Raw genomic sequence first — 25400 nt, 5'->3', positions numbered from 1 at the left:
TGTGGTGGTTTTAGTTGCCACAATGCCTGGGAGGGCCTAATGTATTATTTCCATTACTAAACCTCTTGCATGAGACAGTCCCTAAAAGTGGAGAAATTATCCTGCTAAAAATGGAACTATTGCTTCTTTTAAAAACAATCGAAGTGCCAGGCTCATCTCTTAATGGTCTAAGCCCCTTGTTTGACAGGCTCCCACCTTAAAAGTTACCATAAGTTACTGTAATGTTTATTGTCCCTTCATATGCTAAGGTTGGGAAGCCTGGTTCATTCCCAAGGCCGCTAGGAGCTTTCCCACAAGTGGAATGCCAGCCAAGGTTTTACCCTGATGATTGAAAGTCCGATGAGCTTGGAGTTTTAATAGGTGAGATAAGCTGAAAGAGTGGTTCTGAATTCTGAATTTCCTAAAATAAGAAAAACCCCCACTTTATTTAGACAATCATATAGAAACACTAACTATCATAACATGTGTGCCTCAAAATGTAATTAAGCAAGGGTACCATCTAATACCTGTTCCTAAGCTTCTACGCTACCATTCACTGCTTCACTGAGGACTCTTTGGACTAAATTCTTGTACTTCATCTTTCAAACTGGAAACATTTCCCAGGGCCGGCAGGATCAGCGTGACCTGGAACTGTCGGAAATGCAGAGCCTCGGGCTTCCCCCCAGACCTACTGAGGCAGAACCTGCTTTTTAACAAGCTGCAAAGGCGGCTCGGACGCCTGTGAAAATGTGAATAACCCTGGGTGGTTAGGCAAGCATCTTCACATGCTCGGCTGGACTCATCTTCCAGGTTCGCATCTCCCTGGCACTTCTAGGTTTGAACCCAGTTTCAAGTGGAAGCATTTGTGAACATGTTCAAAGCCTTATTTCTCTATGTTTCGGCTAGAATGAGAAAGGAATTCCCAAGGGAGAAGTTCAGAAACCCTGGCCCTGGCTTCCTGCCTCTTCCCGCTGAATGGGGAAGTATCCACAAGGGGGAAGGGAGGACAGCAGGTCTCTGGTTTCCTGTGCCTGTGTTCCCTGCACTCGACCAGGTGGTCCCTGAGAGAGATGAACTGGAGGCTGGCGAACCTGTTGTCTGAGTAAAAGCCCACAGTATTGCTGGTTGTTTGTTGGTTTGTTTTAACCCGCAAATGGAAGTTTCTTAGTTGCTTTGAGAATCCCCTGGAAGTTTCTCTCTCTCTTCTAACATGATTTCCTTCTTTTGCAAATCATGCTTCCCTTAGGCTCATTCTAGGTAAAATTCTATGAAAAAGAACTCATTTTCTGAAAGAGCTCTCTTCCAGAACAAAACTAAGATTATATTAAAAATTTAAAAATTTAAATAAGCCTTACACAGTTTTGCGGGGGAAGAATGGCAGTGATCAAAAATTCAGTGGGAAGGCAGGGGAGGGGAGGGGGGTGGTAAAAGGACTTGTATGCATGCATATACACATAACCATTGAGACGCTAGGGGGGTGAGGGCATGTGCCAGGTGGGTGGGGGAGGCGGGGGTGGGGGTCAACAGGGGAAAAAGGAGACATATGTTCTACTATTAGTAATACTTTAAACAAACAAACAAACAAAAAGAATGGCAGTGATATGAACACAGGTTTCTTATTTGTTCTTGGCCAGTGATATTTTATTCCCTTTCCTCTTTCTTCCTATAGTTCTAGTTTCTCCCTCCCATGTCTCAGGGAAGGATCAATACTCCTCTCTTTATGAGCGCGGTGATTGAAAGGGAAGAGCAAAACTCCAGGACTAAAGATACTACACAACATGGATGATTGAGAATTGACTACAGGCCGTGTTTGCCCTTGAAATGGATTATACAGAGACAGATCTCTCATTTTTAATGTTCTTATCAAGAAAAATTTAAATACTTAATTTTGATAAGGAGAAAAAGAAACCGTAGTTCTTCTTGTTTCTTTCTCTTTCTCTTTGCCCACATAGGAAAAAAATGATAGCATGCTTCCTGTGAATGGCAAGTAATTCATGCACGCTCTGAATCACTGATGACTTTTTGAACCAGATTCTCCTGAGGCATAGGTAATTTTCTGGATATTTAATCTGGGCTGAAAGGACTAATGATGTTTTCTTAAAAAAAATAACAAAAAAAACAATAAAACAAAAAACAAACAAACAAACAAAACTTAACTAGGGCTATCTGTGAACTAGACCACCAATTTTTTAATTTTGGAAAGTAATGGAAACCAACCTAATGGGCAGACCTTTCCACCATTGGTTCCACTTCTCTGAACTCTGGTATCAACTGGAGAACTTACCAAGCTCTTTCTCTGATTCAGAAGCCCGAAGGCTCTGCCCAGGGCCCTAGCACCACTGTAAAGGCATTTTGAAGATACCGCTTTGTCAGAGCCTGTAAATAAGACCAGCAGCATCACAGGAATTGGGGATAAGGATGACATATCCAAGTACCACCTCTGAATTGAATTCAGGTTCTTATTTACAAAAATATTTTTGTAAGTTTCTATCATCATCATTGCAACCATCATCCTCAACACCCACAGCATCCTCATCTTTGTAATCCTACACAAGTCAGTAAGGAGGGGGGTGAGGAATGGAGACAAAGACTTAAAGAAACCCTGGTAAATAAATGTTAATTTGCTGTTAGGGAGACATCCTCACATACTCAATATACATCTTCCAGGTTTATGCTGTTCGGTATGGTCCTAGCTTCTGAGGTCTAAGATGCTGGTTAGCAATCGAGGAGAAAGAATTACTGAGAAGCTGTAGAAAGTGTCATATGTTCATGCATACCTGATAACTGTCTTCATACTTTCTATCTGGACACCATGTATGGAGCTGATTTTTAAGACCTATTGTTATAACTAAACATACACATTTTATGTTTTATTATTAAAATTTAATATACATTTTTTTTTTACCTTGTGGACATGTTGTTAAGAAAATCAGCTAACGGCTTTGATTGTCCGAATATTTCTTTTTCCTTTTCTAAAAATTCTCTTGGATAATATTGTGTAGTAGCATTTCTGGGATATTGCCTAATATATTAAAAGAAAATAGAATAACAAAAATAAGATAAAAGAGAAGCAAATATAGTCATGATAGGTCAAAGGGTTATCTCTGTGACAGTATTAGGTTATTATTTTATATTTAAATCTTGTAATTGAATTTCTTCTTTATCCTAGAAAATCAATGTTGACTGCCATTCAGAGTATTTGTATATTTCTCTCAAACATAATCAATAAGCTCTTATTTTAAAAAATCATTTAGATATCATTTTAAACTTACAGGAAAGTTGTAAGAAGAGTGTAAGAAACTCCCATACTTCTTTCACCTCAATTCATCGGTTATTAACATGTTGCCTCATTTGTTTGTCATTTTCTCTCTTGCCATTTCATCAAATCAGTGTTTCTTAACCAGTGCAATCCTGTTCCACCCCCACAGCCTGGGAACACTTGGCAATATCTGGAAACATTTTTGGTTTTCACAGCTGGGAAGTGTTATTGGCACCTCGTGGTTAGAGCCCAGGGATGCTGTTAAACACCCTACAATACACAAGACAGCCCCCTCCCTGCACCCTGTCCCCGACAGATAATTACCCAGCCCCAAACCTCAGCAGTGTTCAGGTTGAGAAACTCTGCTCTGAATATACGAAACCAGGAACAATGGACATTTAGGCAGCAGTGGCAGCAGATTCTCTGGAGGAAAGCTTCTCCAACCAGACTGGCTGCCCTCAGTGCTCACCTTCACCCTTGAACACATCACATTGCATTGTGCCTCTGGGCTTTGTCGGGCTCACCCATTACGCTGGGTGAGCAACTTGGTTTTAGGCTGTGGGGCCACAGAGAGGTCACATGACATAGTCCTTAAGAGTGTGCACCCTGCGCAGGCTGCCTGGCTTTGAAGCCTGAGTCTGTCACTTACCATGTGACCCTGAGCTCATTATTTGACCTTTCTGTGCCTGTTTTCTCATCTAAATAAAATTCTTAAAGTACCTAGCTCATAGCGTTATTGTAAGAATTGAATGTGTTAATACGGGCAAAGCTTTTAAAACAGCGCGTTTTAAGTGTTCAATAAACTATTAGATTGTACTTAATCTGTGTTTGTTGAGCAAATGTCAGTAAAATGTCTCCGTGAGAGTAATCAAAAAGAGAGGCAAAGAGGATTTTGCTAATACTGAATAGAATAATTCATGCCTCCCAAGCCCTGCCCCCGCCTAGACCAGTATCCATAGCAGAGGCAGAGTGATGGAAAGAAATGTTGGCACTGGCACCAAAGAGACTCGGGTTCAAATCTTAGCTTCACCTTTTAATTTCTATCCCACGGGTAGGATTAAGAAATTATATGGCACCTGATGGTTTCCTCAAGATAGCAACAGGACTAAGGGTCACTCTGATTTTTCTAAATGTGATTCGTTTTGTTGTTTTTCAGCAAATCTATTCATTATTGATTCAAATTTTAGTTATGTTCTAAATATTGAGCTTTCATTTTAACCTCTCTGCCTCAGTTTCTTTATTTTTAAAATGGAAACAGTGCCTACCTCCGAGGGCAGTTGGGAAGCTTAATTGAGTTGATGTGTGCAACGTGCTTATTAGAAGAATGCCTGGCTTGTGGTAAGAGCACTGTAAGCATCTGCCTTCCTTGCAGTTACTCTTTGAACCTCATCGTTGATTTTTTTCCTTTTTAGTTCTTTTATCGCAATCATATATCCCATCTCCTCCTCCTCAGACCAGCCAATTTCCTGATCTTAGTAAGTGGCACCAGCATTCTCTGTCACCTAGATTCGAACCATTGGAGTTCTTTTGATGCATTTTTTCACTTTGTGGGTCAAGACCTGTCCTTATTTCTCATCTGTTCACTCTAGCTGCTAGATAGAAACCACTGTCCATTATTACCAGTCAACATCCATTGAGAACCTACAAAGGTCCCTTTTGCCAGAAGTTCACTGTCCCTTTCTGAGTCGACCTCCTGAGTCTACCCTGGCTGACTCATTTTTGCCACTTTTCTGTACCCTGGCAGGAACATAGAAGAAGCCTCTGTTGGTTTAACTAAGAATTTTCTCTCAAACTCTAAGTTGTTTTTTTGTTTTTGTTTTTTGTACTAATGTAGCATCTCTCTCCTTCGAGTCTTACCCTCACCTCTTGGTGTTTATTAATCTCTGATGTTCTAATTCTCTGCTGAGACTCGACCACCAATCCTTGTCTTTCTTTTCAATTATTTGGTTCCGGATTGTATATTCATCTGCCTCCCTGGTTTCTGACCCATTTCTTGTCCTGACCCCTGGGTTCAATGTATATGTGCCTGGACGTTCACGTTGCTCTCTCATGGTTTCTGACTCGCTGCTTCACACAGAGCTGAAAAGCATGTTTTATACTACACTCCACACTGCTGACCCTGATTCTCCTGGGCACAGTCTCACTGCATATGTTATGGCTCTTCTCTTAACATTGAACTCAAGTCGGTCATCCCTTCTGACATTCTCCCTTAACTTGGTCCCTCTCTCCTTTCCTTCCTCATCCCTTTATTCCCTTCATTTAGTAAATCTGTGCCAGGAACGGTCCTAGAAATTGGGGACATAGAAGTAAACAAAATAGAGCAAGTGCCTGTCTCAGGAGCTTAAATTCTAAGTAGTAGGTGGGAAGAAGGTGAGAAAGGAGAGACAATGATAAATACATTTCAAGCGACAATAGTGCCATGAGGGAAAAAAATAGAGTAAGGGGGTAGACAGAATGGGGTTGCTGTTTTTATAAAAGAGTGTTGAGGAATGCCTCATTCAAACTGAGATCTGAATGAAGGAGGAAATGAACCCTAAGGTTGGGGGAAGAGCAGCCTATATAAAGGAACTGTGAGCATAAACACATCAGGTATGAGTATGCTTGGTGAATTCAGGGAACAAGGAAGCCACTGTGGCTGGAATGGATGAGCCAGGGAATTATGGGAAATGAGGGAATAGGGGCAAATGGGATCCCAATCAGTCTGGCTCTTCTATGGGAACAGAATGTAGGAGGGCAAGGATGGGTAGAGGAAGCCCAGTCAGGAGGCACTGCAATCATCCAGATAAGAGATGAAGAAGGCGTGGTCCAAGATGACAACAATGAATATAGGGTGTCCCCCCAAAAATGTACACACACTTTAACAGCTGATAATCACTTAATTTTGAAAATTAACTGTATGTCAATAAACACTGACTTTATAATCATTCAAAGCGTGTATACATTTTTTGGGACACTGTATATTTTGAAGGTAGACCCAACAGAATCCAAGGTTTGGGGTCTTAGTAATTACAAGAATATCATTGCCATTGGCTGAGATGAGGGAGATTTAGGGAGTTTCAGATTCGGAGGTAGGAAATTTAAAAAAATGTTTGTGGGAATGTTAAATTTGAGACTCTTATACATCCAAGTAAGATGAATATAAGCACGTGGAGTTCAGGGGGGAGATTCAGGTTGAAGACATAGATTTGGGAGTCATCAGCAAACAGATAATGGATAACAACAAAGGACTAGATAAATTCACCCCACCAAAGGACTGTTGGGTTTTGATTGCTTGTTTGAATGATGGCGGTTATAGCATTTTTTACTTTCATGTCTACTTTCCACCTGTCCTCTCAGTTGACTGCCACCACCTGACTTTAGACACTGGTCACATTTTTACCTGGTTTAGTGACAGCAGATTCCCACTTGGCCAATCTCTTCAACTCCAGACTTTCCCCCCTCTGCTTTCCAATACCTACTGTCCAGCTCATCTTATTTTAATACCTTATCATCCTGCTTCTCTCTTTTGCTTCAGAATCTGTCAAAGTTCCCCAATGTCTGCCACAGAGAAACCACTTCTCTATCTACCTCTGCTCCTCCCGTCCGTGTACCCGAGCTGGTCTCCTTGTGGTCCCAGGCAAAGTCAGTTCTTCCCATCTCCTTGAATTATTCAGGTCATTTTTAAAAAAATTGGACTGTTTTCCCTGTCTCCATTTCTCCAAATTACATGCAAATTATTTCAAAATAATTATTTTTTATTTCTAAAAAAATGCATAGCTTAGCTAAATATGTCTCCAAATTTATACAACATTCAAAGCCTAGCTCAAGTCCCCAAAATAGTCCTTTGACAACCCATTTCACATCAACTCATTCACTGAACACATTTTAATAAGAGCTGATGTGTGATACTGAAGGCAATTAATCAATGTTTCTCTCTCACATTGATGTTTCTCTCTCTCTTTTTCTGTCTAAGCATGTCTTCAAGTGAAGATTTAAAAAAGCATCCTTTAAAACATAATAATAATAAAATAAAGTTATTGAAAAAAACAAATAAAAACAAACATCAATGATGAGAATCATTGATCAGCTGCCTCCTGCACAATCCCCATGGGGGATCGAGCCCACAACCCAGGCATGTGCCCTGACCGGGAATGAAACTGTGATCTTCTTGTTCATAGGTCGACACTCAATCACTGAGTCATGCTGGCTGGGCAGGTAATTAATTGATAATTCTAATGAAAATAAAAATTTTATTTGCATACATGTAAAAATATCAGGAAAATACTAGCGAAACTCAAGGCCTTGCTTGATATTGTTATTTAAGGAAATTAAGTGAATAAAAAAAACACTTTAAATTTCAGCTTCAATAAATTTAATAATAATAAAAAAGAGCTGATGTGTGAAATGGTATGGTTTGTAGCCTCCCAGTGCTCTGGATCTAAGGCAGACAGGTAAGCAGATGAATACAATATGGATCCTCAGTGCTTTGTTAAAGACACTGAGCTCTAGTGGGGCCTCAGAGGAGGGAGTGGTCAACTCTACCTGGTGTTGCCAGGAAGTCACAGAGGAGGGGGCACTGAACTTAAGGGGTAAAGAAGGACAAGACGGACAAGGCAGTGAAGGGCATTTTATGCAGAGGAACAGCACTGCCAAAAGCAGGAAGATATGAAAGAGCAGATATTCTGGGAGATGAAAGCAGCTCATAGGACTAGAGCACAGAATGGGGTGGGGGAGGGGGAGAGGCTGGAGAGGCCACGGATACCATGCCATGGAAGAAGGAGAACCTCATAATGCCGTGCCAAGGAATCTGGATGTGTTGGGAGCCAGAGAAAAGACTGAGGCAGTGAAGTGACACAATCTGATTTGATATGTAAGAATGACGGCTTAGGTAGAATGGAGCAGTTAGGAATGGTAATGTTCCAGTTGAAAGCAATACTGTGATTATTAACAGCAGCCATCGTTTTCCAACTACATAGTCTTTACAGTCTTAAGTGTATCTCATTTTCTATTAAGGTTTAAAAAGGCGTAGTTGAAAGCCATTAGAACTTCCTGAATCGAATTACTCTATGTAGAAATATTTCATCACTGTCAATCCATTTCTATTTATTATAATCATGGACATTGCTAGATTTTACTGTCATTGCTTTTAAAAATACACATACCCATTGTATACTTACCATCTTGTCTGAGTACTTATATCCTTAATTTCAGGGACTACTTGCATGCCAACATCTTTCTCAAGTTGCTTAATAACAAAATTTTTATCTGGGTAGGCTGTGCATTCAATATAGGCATCTTTCACACTGGAAGCATTATGGTCACTGAACTTAATCGGTGCACCAAAATCAGCTCGTTTTCGAGAAATCATATATGTAATCTGCAACACGGGTAAGCAGTAAAGGTAACACAATTAAGTCCCTGGAGAAAAATGGATGCGGGGCGGACGACGCAGGTGCTCTGCCTAGATCTCTCAGATCCCTTTGGATACGCACTTTCTGTCCCCTCCAGCTCCGTGTGCTGTTTGTTCCCATGGCCACCGCCTGCTGCTCTTTGGGAAGCACCACGTTGCCCGCAGGTACAAGAACAGGAAGTGGCTGGCTGTTTACATCTCAACCCGTGATGGACTGATAGGAGACATAGGGGAGCTCATCTCTTCTGCTTCTCTTTGGCACAACTCTGGGGTGTGATTTAGCCTCCAGAGTTCCCCTAGGCCGCAGTGGTCGGCAAACTCATTAGTCAACAGAGCCAAATATCAACAGTACAACAACTGAAATTTCTTTTGAGAGCCAAATTTTTTAAACTTAAACTATATAGGTAGGTACATTGTTATTAATGTTATTAATTAGGGTACTCCTAAGGCTTAGGAAGAGCCACACTCAAGGGGCCAAAGAGCCGCATGTGGCTCGCGAGCCACAGTTTGCTGACCAGGGCCCTAGGGGTTCAGGCTGAAGCCTTACCGCCACTGAAATTTACAGGAGAGCGTTGTCCGTCTCCTGCAGCTTTCCCTATACTCTCAAAACAAGTCACTCATTTAAATCCTCCTCGCAGCAGCTGCTCTGGCAACACCACTGTGTCAGTTTCCTAGGGCTGCCAGACCCAGGCACCATAGACTGGTGGCTTAAAAAAAAACAGGAATTTATTCTCTCCCCGATGTGGAGATCAAGGTGTTGGAGTGTTTTTTCCCCTCCTGTGACTCTGAGGGAGAATCTATTGCTTGCCTCTCTCTAGCTTCTGGTGATGCCAGCAAACCTTGGTGTTCCTTGGCTTGTAGATACAGCACTCCAATCTCTGCCTCCTTCTTTCTCCTTGTGTCTCTATGTCTTCATATGGCCCTCTCTTTTTTTTTTTTTTAATATATTTATTGATATTTTACAGAGAGGAAGGGAGAGGGACAGAGAGCCAGAAACATCAATGAGAGAGAAACACTGATCAGCTGCCTCCGGCAACCAAGGTACATGCCCTTGACCGGAATCGAACCCGGGACCCTTGAGTCTGCAGGCCGACGCTCTATCCACTGAGCCAAACCGGTTCTGGCTGGCCCTCTCTTTATAAGGACATGGCTGTATTGGAATAGCACCCTCCCATTTCCTAGTAGGTCACATACTCAGGTACTGGGGGTTAGGACTTCATATCTTTTTTTGGGGGGGGTGGGGGTGGGATACAATTCAACCCATAATACACACCTGAGACAATGACCACTTTTCTATCCAAAGAAAAACCTCATGCCCATAGCAAACACAGAAGCCTTACAAATCCTTCAGGAATAAGCGTTATTCAGCTACAGGGAGGGAATGACTGGAGATAATAATTCAGGCCTCTGACCTGCTCTGTAGATGTCGTAACGGATTCTTCTTCAATTTCTTTTTCACTGCCCAAAGAAACCCATGGTTTAGAGACGGGTGGCTTATACTCGTATATTTCTTCAGGAATATAGTCTTCATCCTGCTCTTCCTGAGCTTCTGGGGGCTAGCGTAAAACAAATAACAGTCTAAAATACATGACCAAATTTAGGTTATAGCCACATCTGTACATTTTGCAATAAACTTTATTGTTATATAAATTCATTAATCACTTCCTTGTTATTTTTCTTTTTTGTTGGTTCCTTCTTTCCAATTATGAGAAGGAAATCAAGAAAAAAAAGAACAACAACAAATCAAAACTACAGACAGAAGATGACAGAAGAACAAAATAGGAGAGTAAAAAAAGAAAAGTCATGTGATAAGAAAAAAAAATTTACTGCACATCTTTATGACTATGGAACACTAAAACTTAATGTTAACTATAAAACTAGTTTCCTCTGACTTAATAAATTTTTTTGATAAGAGGATTATAAGTATGAATAAACATGATATATATGAAATAAAGAGTGAATGTTTTTAAATCAAGATACCCACAAGGAGTATACAGAGACATATATTAATACCTAAATCTATATCTCTATAGCTATCTATCTATAAACTGAATAAGTATCAATAGGTGAGTAAACTGACACATTGTGTTATCATCATAAAATAAAATTCTGTAAAGCAGTTGCAATGAAAAAACTTGATCTACATATATATGATATCTAAATGTATCAACATGGGTGAGGCCTAGAATTTTATAATTCAGTGATAAACAAAAATTGCAGAATGATTTGTAGAATTTTATGTGACTTTTAAATAAAACAATAAAATACATTATTTGTGGAGCGTACATATATGGTAAAAATATAAAACCATGGACAGAAGGGTATCTAACAACTCATATAGAGAGAAGTAGAATTACAGAGGATATAAGAGTGAATGAAGCATTATTTATTATATTTTATTACTTTAAAAAATTAAGTAAATATGATAAGATATTAATATTTGTTAATTCTGGGTAGTGATGGTGTGGATATTTGTTAAATTATTATCTAAACTTTTCTATACACTTGAAAATATTTCACTACACAGTTATGTGCTATATAATGATGTTTTGGTTAACAGATAGCCCCATAAGACTAAAATGGAACTAAAAAATTCCTATTACCTAGTGATGTTGTAGCCATGGTAATGTCATAACACAATGCATTTCTTTAAAAAAAATGTTTGTATTGATTTTGAGAGAGAGAGAGAGAGGAAGGGAGAAGAATAAAGAGACAGAAACATTGATGAGAGAAAAACTTCATCGATCGGCTGCCTCCTGCACACCCCCTACTGGGTTTAAATCTGCAACTCCAGGCATGCGCCCTGACCGGGAATTGAACCAGTGACCTTTTAGTTCACAGGTTGATGCTTAACCACTGAGCACACCAGCCAGGCTGCATTTCTTATATGTTGGTGGTGATACTGGTGCAGACAAACCTGTTGCGATGTCAGAAATATAAAGTATAGCACATATAATTATGCATAGTACATAATACTTGTTAATAATTATAAACAACTATGTATTTACTATACTACACTTTTTACATTATTGTATACTCTTTTTACTTATTAAAAAAAGTACTTTGCTATAAAACACATTATGCTGCAACTGATTGATATTTCTCTCTCTCTCCCTTTCCCTTCCTCTCTCAAAAATCAATAAAAAAAAGAGGTTCTTAGATTTAAAACAAAAAACAACACAATATGCCATGTTACACCAACAGCAGCCTCAAACATCTCATGTTTGATTGCATCATTTTGTCTTGTGCTTGATTTAATCTCGTATTGTTTGTATAGTAATGGTAGCCTAGGATCAATAGGCTAGGACCATCTAGGATTGTGTAAGTACACTCTACAATGTTCCCACAAGAAAATCACCTAGTGGCACATTTCTCAGGTGTATCCCCATTGGTAGATAGCACAAGACTGTAATAAAAAATTAAAAGCACAGAGAAAAAGCAACCATAAAAATAAAATTGAAAATATTAAGGCTAAGTAAACTATCATTTTTAGTTTAAAAAGTGTAGATGTTTTAAAATTCTATGCTTTACTTTTTCTTGTTTGTTCAACAACCACTCAAACCCCTCTGTCTACCTCCGTTTGACCAAACCTCCCCATAAGGATGCCCAGGTCAGAAGGCAAGTCTCAGAAACTCATTACCTGCCATGGCCACTTGGAACAAAATACCTTGAAGGTTAACTAATTATTTTTTCTTTGAAAGCTACAATTTTTAAAATTTCTGCTTCCCTCCTCGCCAACGGCCCACTGGCCAAGTCATTCTTTTAAAATCTTACTGTTCAATAATCATAGCAAACACTATAATAAGGGCTTTACCTTGTGTTAGCCTATTTAATTGTTATAACAGGCCTGGAATGGGCACTGTTGGTGCCACCGTTTTGCAGACGAGAGGTTTAGTAAGTTACCCAAGCTATGGAGATGGCAAGAGGAGAACCAGGAATATGGGCCGGGGAGTGGCTGAGGGCAGTGGTACTCCAGATTTCCTGTTTCTGCTCTCATTGAGCCAATAAAGGCAAATAAGTAAGAGTATCTGCTACCCTGAGATGTTTGCCTTAGTTCATCCCACATTTACTCCTTACTTACTCTAGGTGCCAGAACTCGATCCAGGCCCTGAGATAAGGGGGCTGAACAAGAAGAATCATAACCATGCATAGTTCTCCCCAAGAGGTACCGCTCCCTTCTGATAATCCACAAAACGCAAGGGCTTGGGTGTGCTTACATTTAAATAGTTTTCCTTGCCCTCTTCTGTTCCAATAACATAAAAGTTAAGTCCAAATTCGAAGTCTTTGTCATAAACAACCAGAATCTCATCTCCAGGATATTCCTACAGGAATATAATCAAAGGAGAAGGTTATAGAATATTCCATCCAAAAGCAACAGAATATACAGGGTAGGCAAAAGTAGGCTTACAGCCGAAACAGGTTTGGCTCGGTGGATGGAGCGTCGGCCTGCGGACTGGGGGGTCCCGGGTTCGATTCCGGTCAGGGGCATGTGCCTGGGTTGCGGGCACATCCCCGGTGGGGGATGTGCAGGAGGCAGCTGGTCGATGTTTCTCTCTCATCGATGTTTCTGGCTCTCTGTCTCTCTCCCTCCTCTCTGTCAAAAATCGATGATATATATATATATATATATATATATATATATATATATATATATATATATAAAGTAGGCTTACAGTTGTTTATATGGGAAATAATACAATAACTGTACAATAATATTACAAGAATAAACTTTCTGTTTTGCACACTCATAACTCTAAACCTCCTTTTGCCAAGCCCTGTACATTCTTTTCAAGTGCACATGAAACATTTAAAATGATAGGTCATATATTAGGCCACAAAACAAGTCTTAATAAATGTAAGAGGACTGAAATCATATCAAGCATATTTTTTGACCACCATGTATAAGACTAGAAATTAATTACACAAAGAAAACTGGAAAATTCACAAATATGTGGAGATTAAACAACTGAAAAGGAATGAAGGCTAATGAAGGTTAATGATGTCCAGTTGTCATTCAATTTATTCAGACATCGACACAAAATTGATATTTTTCTAATCAATCAATCACAAAAGATCACCATACTACTAATCTATGGCCAATAGCCCAAGTTGCAAAATTACTTTATTAACTCTAAAAAGCTTTTAAAATACAGTAGGTCCAGGGAAATTTACCATGCAATTTTATTTCTAACAGGAAAAAAGAAGCATTTCTTTAGTTTGGTGTTGTGCTCTGTTGCATGCTTGGAGACAAATCAGGAAAAAAAATTATGAATTAAACAATTAAGATAGTATGGGAAAATAAGGGTAGATTCCTGTTCTGGTTACAATTGGGCAAGGATCAGCGTTTCTGGGTGTGGAATAAGACAGTCACTAAGTGTCAGTGAGTGTTTGCTTTTCACCGAGGATCATCCAGCAGGATTCCCAAGGTGCGGGCAAGCTCGTATGTGCCCAAGCTCACGGCAAATGCCAGATTTGAATGCAGCAATCGCTCCAACTGTCATTATTATGTACCAGGAACCCCTTGAAGCAAGACTGAAAAATGAAGAGGGATGTTGCACTTACCTGGATAATTTTTTTGACTGGGTAGAAATCAGATACTGCAGCTCTGTTTTGAAAGTCTGCCAAAATATCTTGTTTTTTGATAAGTTTATAAGGTTGCTCATCTGTCACATCTTCATCTATTCGGCAACTGAATATTTCTTGAGTCTTGGTAGTTAACACTAAAGGATAAATTTCTGGATGACCTGGGGAAGACAAAGTGGAATTTTGATATTAAATGTAACCACGTAAAACATTAGCAATGGGAAACATGCAATTGTTTGCTTTAAATACCTGTCTTGGTTAAAATTTTTAAGTCTTTAAAATCATTGCTCTTATTTTTTAAAATATATTTTATTGATTTCAGAGAGGATGGGGGAGAGGGGGAGAGAGAGAGAGGGAGAGAGAGAGAGAGAGAGAGAGAGAGAGAGAGAGAGAGAGAGAACACAATGATGAGAGATAATAATTGATCAGCTGCCTCCGGCACTCCCACTACTGGGGATGGAGCCTGGAACCTGGGCATGTGCCCTGACTGGGAATCAAACTGTGACCTCCTGGTTAGGTCAAAGCTTAACCACTGAACCTCACCAGCTGGGCTCATTATTCTTATTTTTAAAGTAAGTCTATCCATTATAAAAACAAATGTCAAAAAAAAGAAAAAAAGAAGAAAATAACAATTACCCATATTACTATGTGTCAAGAGAGAACCTCTATTAATAGTTCGCTCTACTTCCTTCTAGCCACTCCATATGCAATATCTTATATGAAATTTTAAATACTGCCTTTAATACTTAATGTATGTCACAAGTATTTTATTATACATTATATAATCTTTCTAACATATTTTAAATTCATGCAACTCTGTAGCATAATTTTTCACAGTTCTGTTGTTGATAAACATTACATTTTTTTCTCATTTGTTTCCAATGATTGTAAATAACTCTACAAACAGATATGTAGTGCTTAATTTTTTAAAATCGCATTTTAAATTATTTTTAGGGTAGTTTTTAAAAATGAAATCATTGGTCCAAAGGTATGATCACCTTTTCAGGCTCTATCAAACCTGCATTGGCTTTCTAAAGCATCTTCCTGCTCATCCCTCACCTGCTGCTCTCTCTCACTGTATGACCTCACTTCCTGTTTCACAGAAAAATTCTGTGTCTGTAGAGCACAGAATCCCATAGCCTGGTCTACCAGCTGATTGGCACAGGCACAACCTTCCCTCCCTTCCCTCCATTCAGACCTGCCTGTCCCTCTCTACCCTTTTCAGTCATTCAGACCCATTCACGTTTCCTCCTTTCCTACCTCTGTGCTGTTTTCCCTCAGCATTTGCCCACTGGTCTCCTATTTTAAAAAACCTTCTCTTGACCTTACCAAGTACCTCTACTCCCTAAGGCTCCTTCTTTTCACAGTCAGACTTGTAACTCCATTCTTCACATTTTAAAGCTATTGACTTCCCATTAAGTTGCATTTCCAGACTCTTGGAAGTGGAGAGAAAGGTGGGGTGGGGGTCCTTTTTCCCTCCTCAGTCCTAGGTTTGCCCTCAGAAGAGGAGGGAAGCTAGGTTCAAGAGGCTTCCATTCCTGTTCTTCCTGTCCCTGTTCCCCCCACCCCAGGTCAGTCCTCCCCAGCAGCAGGCCCTAGGACAGGGGGTGGAAGAGGATAGGTACCAGCTTGCATGTTGCCATTCCCTCTAACAAGCCTTCTTCTCATTTTTGTATCACCATCAGCTTCCAGCACCTCAGTCTCAGCTCTGCATCTTCCCCCAGAACTCCCTCCCCAACTCCATGCTCCCAGGAGCCCACAGCCCCTCCCATCTTCTCCAGGCCCTACACATCTGGGTGTCCTGACATCCTTCCTCCCACTGCTCAACAGGTGCGTCGTCAAGGGGACAAGTGCATGTGGCCTCTGACATTGGAATTTTGAATGTATTTTCCCACCGAAACATTTACCCTCGTCCGAGTGGCTCTATGGTACAATTATTCAGGTAATTTTGGAGTTTTAATGACTGTATGCATAACACTGATTCCCAATAGCAATCGGTTGGCATAACAAACATTTGGACTACAAGTTGTTCATAAGTTACGGACAAACTAGGAGACGTTCAATAAACAACTGTTGAGTCACATACAGATTATCCTTTGAGAACATTCTGCCAACGATAATTCGTAGTGTCTAATGCATAATAAAAGCTCTGCAGTTTTGCCTTTGAAAACCACCAGGTGGATCTGAGAGAACCATGCTGAGCTAGAGCCAAGAAAGAGGTGGCGTCCTTCATAAACGGAGGCCAGAAAGCCTCTACCATCCAAGAAACAGGAAAGACAATGACAAAGACTGTGTTCCATGTCACCTGCCCCCACTAACATACTTCATATTCTGCTAGCGGGACAGTCTTCACTAAAATGACCCTGTCACACTGATTGGACTTCACCAAGGCAACCTTAACGTAGACTCTAACTTTCCTGTATCTGGAAGTTAGTAAAACGAGTAGACTGTTTCTAGTTGCAATTGGCAGTCACTCATAACTTCATGCATAATCCCCACAGTCTACCACTTTCAAGCTCTACCCGAACAATGGCCAAACTTAACAGAGCAAGGCCTGATGCTTCCGGCTTCCCCCAAGGGTCTCTGGCAAAATTCAATAAAAGGATACTGCTATTTAGGCATTGAGGCCTACACTGAAGACAGCACCCCAGGCATACAACAATGAGGCGATGGTGATTAGCAATGAGGTGGGCTATGGGCTCAGTCACGCCTCTAGCAGAGTGGGATGTTGGTTGCTCCAGGAGGGCGAGAAAGTTGTTGCAGCACAGGAAAAGGCCTGCAAGGCTTCCTGAAGCTTACAGAGTCAGGAGCAAGACCTGCTGGGGAGGGTGCCAAGCGAGGGTGGTGAGTGAATAACAATGTGGGTGCATAATAGCCAGGTTAATGATAGTAACTTCTGTAGAGCACCTACTGCATGCAAGTGCTGCTCTAAGCACTTCATGTGTATCATTAATTAACTTAATCTTTACAACAACATTCTAGGTGGTTACTATAAGTGCATTTTTTTTAAGCTGAAGAAAGGGAGTCCTACAGAATTCAAATACCATATTCAAGGTCAGGATCTAGGAGTTGGAAATAGAGGATCTGGGATTCAAACCAAGGTCCCTACACTCTAACTACCCTCCTATACTTTCTCTCCAATGTGTGAACACCGCAGAGCCCCAGGAGAGGGGCCTGCTCCTTCTCCACACACAGTCAGAGAGGTGACAGGGGTGGCATTCCACAGGATGCGGTGAATGGCAGTTATTTACCTAGTTGACCAATAGAGCAGGAGCCAAAAACGGACCCAAATTCTATACAACTCACTCCTGGAAATCTTACTGTGTCAACAAGGAAGAGGCCTATGAAGTATAAATCATGTCTTGCATGTTGAAACAGAATTAAAGAGCTCCCAAGCATTTCATCTGTATCTTCTTTTTTAAACATTTTGTTTGCTGTTTACTTTTTAAAAAACAGTTATTATCGAGGTTTAATTGACAAATAATAAACAGTGTGTATTTAAAGTGTACCATTTGCTCAATATATGCACATATCCATGAAATAGTCAGTGGGTATTATTCACACACATTGTTATTCACATTGGGTATGGTATCTAGGAAATCTTTGCCTAATCCAAGTTCACAAGATTTTCTCCTATGTTGTCTTCTAGAAGTTTTAGAATATTTGGTTTTACATTTAGGTTTATGATCCATTTTGAATTAATTTTTGGGTATGGTGTGGGGTATAGACTGAAGTTCACCTTTCTGTATACAGATATGCAATTGATCCAGCATTGTTTGTTGAAAAGACTACCCTTCTCCACTGAATTACCTTTGCATTTTTGTTGAAAATCAATTGACTACTTATATGGGTCTATTTTTGGACCCTCCCTTATCATTTATTGATTGAATTCACTATTTTTATGGCATCTTTTTAACAAATTTGTTTTTCAGTTACAGTTGGCATATAATATTATATTAGCTTCAGGTGTACAACATAGTGATTAGACATTTATATACCTTACCAAGTTATCGCCAGTTAAGGTGAACTTTGGGATAGCCTGCTGGAGGCTAAAGCCAACAGCAGTTAGCATATTAATGCAAAAAGAAAACACTGGAAGGTCAATGGACTTTGATATTCAGCAGGGCTGAAAATCAGCATAACACTGCCCTGCTGTGGGCTCAATGGCTCAAGGCAATTTCCTAACCTGATAATCCTTATACTATTTACCTAACTTTACCTTTAATCTCCTGCATGCATTGCTAAAGAGCAAATGTGTATTCAAGTAAATAAAAGTGGACCAGGCAGGAAGTTGGTGTGTCTCTTCAAGAAAGAGGCTCCACCTGGCTCCCAATGCCTTCTAAGTTCATATTTCTTGTATAGCATTTTCATTTGTGGGTCAGCCTCTCCTTCAGATCCTGAACCCTGCTGCGAAGGTCGCGGCAACAGCCTAGGTAAGAAAGTGTGCAGGTACTACCTGATCTAACTTCTGCAGAGTCTCAGGAGGTGGGTGTCACTACCTCATTCTTGGGATGAAGTAGAGACTCCAAGAGGGAAAGTCATTTGTGGCCACACAGTCACAAGTGGCAGAATTATGATTTGAACCAGGTCTCTTTAATTTCAAAACCTGTGCTATTATTAATCACCTGTGATGAACAGAATGATGTTCTCTAAAAGATGTCCAGGGCCTCATTTCTGACACCAGTGAATTGATTGATTACATCAATGACCCTGAGATGGCAGGTTATTGGGCTCTGAGATGGGCCCGATGTAATCACAAGGGTCTGTGTAAGGCAGGAGGGTCAACGTCCAGGAAGGAGACATGACAGGGAGGCAGAGGTCAAAGAGAGAGAACGTTTAGAAGATGCTATGCTGCAGCCTTTGAAGACAGAGGAAGGGACCAAGAGTCAATAAATATAGGGCGTCTTTAGCTAAAAAAGGGAAGGAAACATTTTCCTTTCAGAGATTCTGGAAGGAATCGGCCCTGCTAACATCTGGACTTTATCCCAGTAAAAGTAATTTCAGACTGTTATTTCCAAAACTATAAGATAATAAATTTGTGGTAATTTGTTATGGCAGCAACATGGAACTCATATGCCACTGATACCCTAACCTGTATTAAAGTATGATTTGTAATTATAATTTGAGTAAATTATTTAACTTTTGGGAGTCACAGCACCTCCATCTTGTCATGGCCATAATAATCTATACTAATAAAAGGGTAATATGCTAATTAGACCAGAGATCTTCTGGACATCCTTCCGGACAAAGCCATGGTGGTGGAGGCCAAGGCAGAGGCAGATAGGGGTGGCCAGACTGGTAGGGGGTTAGTTAGGGGGCGGCCAGGATGGCAGGGTGGCAGTTAGGGGGTGACCAGGTAGTCAGGCAGAGTTGGTTAGGGGCGATAAGGCAGGCAGGTTAGGAGCCAGCGGTCCCAGATTGCAAGAGGATGTCCAACTGCTGGTTTTGGCCTGATCCTGGCAGTCGGACATCCCCCTCATGCATGAATTTCGTGCACTGGGCCTTTAGTCCTATATAATGAAAGCCTAATATGCAAATCGTCCCCTCGGGCGGTCATTTGGCTGGGAGTTCAACTGCTCATTATGGCATGTGCTGACTACTAGGGGGTGGCGTGGAACATGGTAGGCATCGGCAATGCAGCGTTGGCAGCAGGTGGCAGTGGAGGCACTGCCAGCCGTGATGGGCCCTGATGAGAGCAGGACTGCAGTGGGATGGTGGAGCAGGTGAGCGGGCAGCAACAGGCCAAAGCAGGTGCAAGTGGGGGGCCCCCGCAGGTGGTGACCAGCGGCGGTGGTGGCGGGGCAGGGCTGCTGCCTGGCTCCCAGGTGATGAGGGAGCTGGGTGGGGGGCCCAGCCCCAATCGATTGCCCTGCAGGTGGGATGGTGGAGCAGGTGAGGGGACAGCACCAGGCCAAAGTGGGATGCCAGGCAGGGCTGTGGGGCTGCGAGGCTGGAGGCGTGAGATGGGGCCTGATCCCTGCAGGGCACCCTGAGGGACCCCACCTGTGCACGAATTCATGCACCCCCTGGGCCTCTAGTGCTTATTATATTATAGAGCTAAAGGGATACTACTCTCCTGAGTTGCCCTTAGGTCCTCAGGAGACAGTTGGTTAGCTGGTCTGCGGGACCCTTGATCCCTTGGTCCCTTGGTCCCTTGGTCCCTTGGTAGGAAAGGGAGTCCTTGCCCCCTGGAGCATGACAGCCATGAGGCCCGAGTGATGTTAATAATGTCAGGATCCCATAGCAAGGACGTCAAAGGGATCCTGATGTTACCCTGAGAGAAGTCCTGGAGTAGAGGAGGAAGGTTCTAGTATAGTGGGATGCTAAATCAAAATCTACTTTCAAGTCTCACTGCAAAGTTCTGAGGTTTGTTTGCTTGTTTTATTCTCCAATAAACAAACAAACTCACTTCTCTCAGTCCTTTTCCTTCCAGCTGAAACATCTCTACTGTGTCCCTTCTCAGGTCCATGGAGGTTTTTGTTTGTTTGTTTTGTTTTTTTATCAATTATTTAGTCAAGAAATAGTGATTGAGCACCTATTATATGAAAAGCATAATGCTAGTGCCTAGGTGTACAGTCTAGAGGGGGGCACAAAAAACAGACAAATACACTCAAATATATGTAAGTACAAGTTGTGAAAAGTGTTAACTAGGAGAGAACAGGGTGAGAGATAGAACTAAGGAAGGTAGGAGTGGTGATGGGTTTACTTAGACAGGAAGAATAGAGAAAGCAATTCATTAATTCCTTCACTCATGCATGCAATCAATCAATCAATAAATATTTATATAGTATGTATTATGTGTCAAGATCTGTTCTAAGCATTGGAGTACAAGAGCGTTTCTGTTCCCAGAAGTGTGTGTGTGTGTGTGTGTGTGTGTGTGTGTGGATGTGTGTGAGAGAGAAAGTGTGTGTGTAAATAGATTATAAATGCATTAACAAATAAATAGTTGATTCTCATTATTTACTAATTTTGTATTTGCAAATTCACTTGCTAAACTTTATTTGTAATCCTAAAATCAATAGTTGTGGCACTTTCATGGTCATTAGTGGACGTGCTCAGAGTGGCAAAATAATTTGAGTTGTCCAATGAGCACATTGCGATCTGAAGTCCAACAAGCCCATGCTCTGCATCTTGTTTCAGCTCAGATAGGAAACAAGTGTCCTTCCACTGTCTATTCAGTGCCACATTTTCCACATTTTTGTGCTTTTTATTGGTGATTTTGTTATTTAAAATGATCCTCAAGTGTGGTGCTGAAGTGCTGTATAGTGTTCCTAAACTCAAGAAGGCTGTGACACCCTTCACGAAGGAAATCCATATATTAGATAAATATGGTTAAGGCATGAGTTACAGTGCTGTCTTCTGTGAGTGCAGTGTTAATAAATCTATAATAATAAAAGCGTAATATGCTAATTTCTGGACAAAGTCATGGTGTTGAAGGCTGAGGCAGAGGTGGCAGACGCGGCCCCCCCTCATGTCCCCCTTGCCCCCCCCTCCCCGCCAGCTGCCACAGCAGGGGGGCCAAGCCCCTTGAACAAATTTCATGCATCATGCCTCTAGTATATGTATAATATATATATATTATATATATATATATATATAATATGTATATATATATATACACACACACACACACTATATATATATATATATATATATATATATTAAATAAAGTATCTTTAAAAGGAAACACACATAAAAAGGTTATATATTGATTGGTTAATGGAAATGTTATGACCAGAGGCTCATAGAAATCTAACCCTGTATTTCCTCTAAGAGGAATGCCTCAGTATTTGCTACTTTGGTGTTCACAGAAACTGTATAGAACATCCATAAAACAGGAGAATCAACTGTACTTTAACTTCAGAATTATGGTAGGTGCTGTGAAGGCAAGGGTACTAGATGAAAGAAGCCTTCAGGAAATGCCTCTTCCAGAGATGGGACTGGAGTCTAGACCTGAACGATGAGGAGATAGTTGCATGGAGATCTGGGGAAAGAGCTATCCAGGCACATGGAGCCAGAGCAAAGGCCCTGAGGCAGGAACACACAGGGCAGGTTCTGAGCTAGGCAAGACTGGTGAGCCATGGATGGGGCAGAGGGTGAAGAGAAAAGACCAGAGAGGAAGGCAGAGCCAGGGCCACTATAAGGACAAAAAAAAAGCCTTGGGGGAGTTTAAGCAAGAAGTAGACTTGGTAGGTTGCCGGGTGCAGAAGGGATTGAAGGAGGCTGAGTGGAAACAGTGATACCAGGTAGGAGCTAAGGAACTCATCTAAGTGAGGAATGTGGAGGCTTGGACTAAGATAGTAGATGTGGAGATAATGTGAAATGAACCAGTTTGAGATATATTTTAGAGGTGAAATTGACAGGAGTTGGGCTGATTTAAAGGGGAGTAGGGGTGTGGGAAGAGAAAAGGGTCAAAAATGGCTCTGGCATTTAAGGGTGATACATTCATTAATTCAATACATACTTGTTGGGCAATGGGCATAGTCTGCTCCAATGCCATTTACTGTTAGCTGACATCCCCCTACCATCTCCACCCGCTCTGCCACCCTGGCCCAAGCCACTGCCTTCTCCTTCCTGGATTGTTGCAATAGTTCCCTAAGCAGTCTCTACTTCTGTCCTCACCCCTGCAGTTCTCAACAGAGTAGACAGGTTAACCCAGTCGAAACATAAGTCAGATCATGTCACTGCTCTGCTTAAATACCACCAATAGTTGCTTATCCTGTATGATTAACAGCCAAAATCTTCACAACGGCCTACAGGCTCTTAGATCTTTCTCTTTCCACCCTTGCTGTCTCCTCTGTTTCCAAACATGAAGTGCATTATCTAAGTCAACTCTAAGAGAAAGTTTCAGCAACAACAAAAACAAAGGCTTGCTAGTTATTTAGCCTCTAAAAGTAAAAACAACATTAGTTTGGCTGTCTAAGTCCTAGCTTCTTTGCTTAACAATCAGCCTTTCTCCTTGAAATAGTGGAATCTTACTGGGAAGTACAGATAAATATTGTTTATGAGCCAGAGTTTTAAAAATATCATTCTAATAAAAGTAATAGCTTGCAGACTTACCACACTTTATAATTACAAAAGGTCTCTCAATCATCATTCAATTTGGATTTTGAAGGGGTGAGTTGGCCTGAGTCTATTTCTCAGTTTAAAATTCTCTCTTTCACTCTTACTTTTTATTTTCTTTAACATCTTTCATTTTATATTTGAAATGACCCGATGTGATTTTAGTCCATGTACATGTTGATCAGTTGCTTCAATTTGTACGATTTTCACTTGCTTACTGTGTATTAAAATATTGCACCTGGGGATGGTTTCTAAATTGTTTCCACTTACCCAGGCTCTCCATATTTACAGGTTCTGCTTCTTCACTACCTGGAATATAACAAAATAATGTCAAATTTACATTTTTGAATCAAATATATATCCTAGCTTATTACATATTTTTAACCAGGTCTGAAGACACAAAACATAAATGCAAATATACGATGAAGTCTTAAACTACTTTATGAATAATTAAATAAACAGAATCTGAATAACTGTCTTTCTCACAGAATTATCTCTTCATGATATGTTTCCTATGGTGTTGAATGGTAATGAAATACATACAAAATGAGAATAAATGCCCATGTTTTGAATTCCACTTGTGTTTAGCTTTATGACAGCCAACACCATGATAATTTTGGCTGCTAACTGTACAAATACTGAAGCCATAAAAATCCCATTAATGAAAAGACAATCCTACCAAGTGTTAGGTCCTTATTTTCACCATGTTTTCCTTTTTTCTTTTTGCCACGTGGATTCTTTCCTCCTCGAGGTTTTGGAGCCATGGCTCTGACTCAGGCTGCACAAAGAGAGAATGCCATTAGATGTCTGGCTCACAGGTTCAAATAGCAAGCATTAGCATTTGGTAAACATGAGTATGTTTTCTAAGTTGAGCCTTTGGCTAACTCATCTTTATTTATTTTTAAAATATATTTTTATTGATTTCAGAGAGGAAGAGAGAGGGAAAGATAGAAACATCAATGATGAGAGAGAATCATTGATTGGCTGCCTCCTGCATGCCCCCTACTGGGGATTGAGCCCACAAGCTGGTCATGTGCCCCTGACTGGAATCGAACCCGGGACCCTTCAGTCCACAGGCCTACACTCTATCCACTGAACCAAACCAGCTAGGGCAACATGTATCTTTATAGAGTTGTTGTTCTGGGGGCAGAGGTTTATTGCAACAACAATCTTAGTCTACCAGCGGTTCTCGACCTGTGGGTCTCGACCCCTGAAAATACATCCTGCATATCAGATATTTACATTACGATTCATAACAGTAGCAAAATTACAGTTATGAAGTAGCAACGAAAATAATTTTATGGTTGGGGGTCACCACAACATGAAGAACTGTATTAAAGGGTCGCGGCATTAGGAAGGTTGAGAACCACTGGAAGACCTTGCCATTCTGGGGGAGCCATTCAGCTGAAACACAGGGCAGTGACCTGCCAACTCCTCCAGGTTTCAGCCTCAGACCCTGCCATGGAAGCACCAGAGAGGACGCCGCTGCCCCGCCTCTGGCTGTGGTTCTGCACCCCGGGAGCTGCTCCGTGCTGCCCTGTGCCCGGCTCCCTGGCAGGTGCCCCAGCTACAAAGACAGGTTTAAAGTCCAGGGGCAGACACAGGCCGACAGTGTGCACATATGCACATAATTATAAAATTAACATAGTGTAGATAGTACTTTTGTCCTAGCATGCGTGCATGTAACCACTGTGTCCTTATTTGTGCTGTCAGAAAAGGCCTCCAAATGTTTCTGGGGGGTTGCTCATCAATTTTGACAGGACATAGCTCTGGCCAAGGGCCTTGCCATGATACCAAACCCTTCTCATCTCCTCAATGCTCACCTTTGCCCCGTCTTGTTCAGTGGCTAGGAATGTGATTTCAAGAGTCTAACCAGAGGAGTCTAAAAACAGGCTCTACCTTTCATCTGCTGAGTGACCCTGGGCTAACTGTTGACCTTCTGAGTTTCAGCTGATTCATCAGTTTAACGGAGATAATCAAACCTAACACACAAGGTGGTTGTGAAGATGAAATAAAGTCGCATCATCATCAACTCAGTCATCTTACACTGTTTACTGTTTGTCTCATTTTAATAAACCAAACACAGATTGAATATTATTTCATAGTGTGGGGAAGGAGGAAATGTTC

General features: G+C 41.0%; 1 protein-coding gene across 1 annotated transcript in view; it reads right to left on the bottom strand.

The window, feature by feature from the left end:
* WDR63 (WD repeat domain 63) overlaps positions 1-24037 on the bottom strand; it is a 78144-nt gene extending 54107 nt beyond the window's left edge. Inside the window, exons 1-7 of the mRNA XM_023751738.1 lie at positions 23953-24037; positions 23544-23582; positions 14190-14371; positions 12845-12949; positions 10040-10183; positions 8395-8594; positions 2885-3001 (exon numbers count right to left, since the gene is read on the bottom strand). Coding sequence (XP_023607506.1) covers positions 2885-3001; positions 8395-8594; positions 10040-10183; positions 12845-12949; positions 14190-14371; positions 23544-23582; positions 23953-24037 — 872 coding nt within the window. The remainder of the gene's footprint in view (positions 1-2884; positions 3002-8394; positions 8595-10039; positions 10184-12844; positions 12950-14189; positions 14372-23543; positions 23583-23952) is intronic.
* Positions 24038-25400: the final 1363 nt, after the last annotated feature.

Source organism: Myotis lucifugus, unplaced genomic scaffold, assembly GCF_000147115.1.
Source record: "Myotis lucifugus unplaced genomic scaffold, Myoluc2.0 scaffold_25, whole genome shotgun sequence".
Taxonomy (NCBI): Eukaryota; Metazoa; Chordata; class Mammalia; order Chiroptera; family Vespertilionidae; genus Myotis; species Myotis lucifugus.
This window is presented reverse-complemented; position numbering and strand designations above follow the sequence as displayed.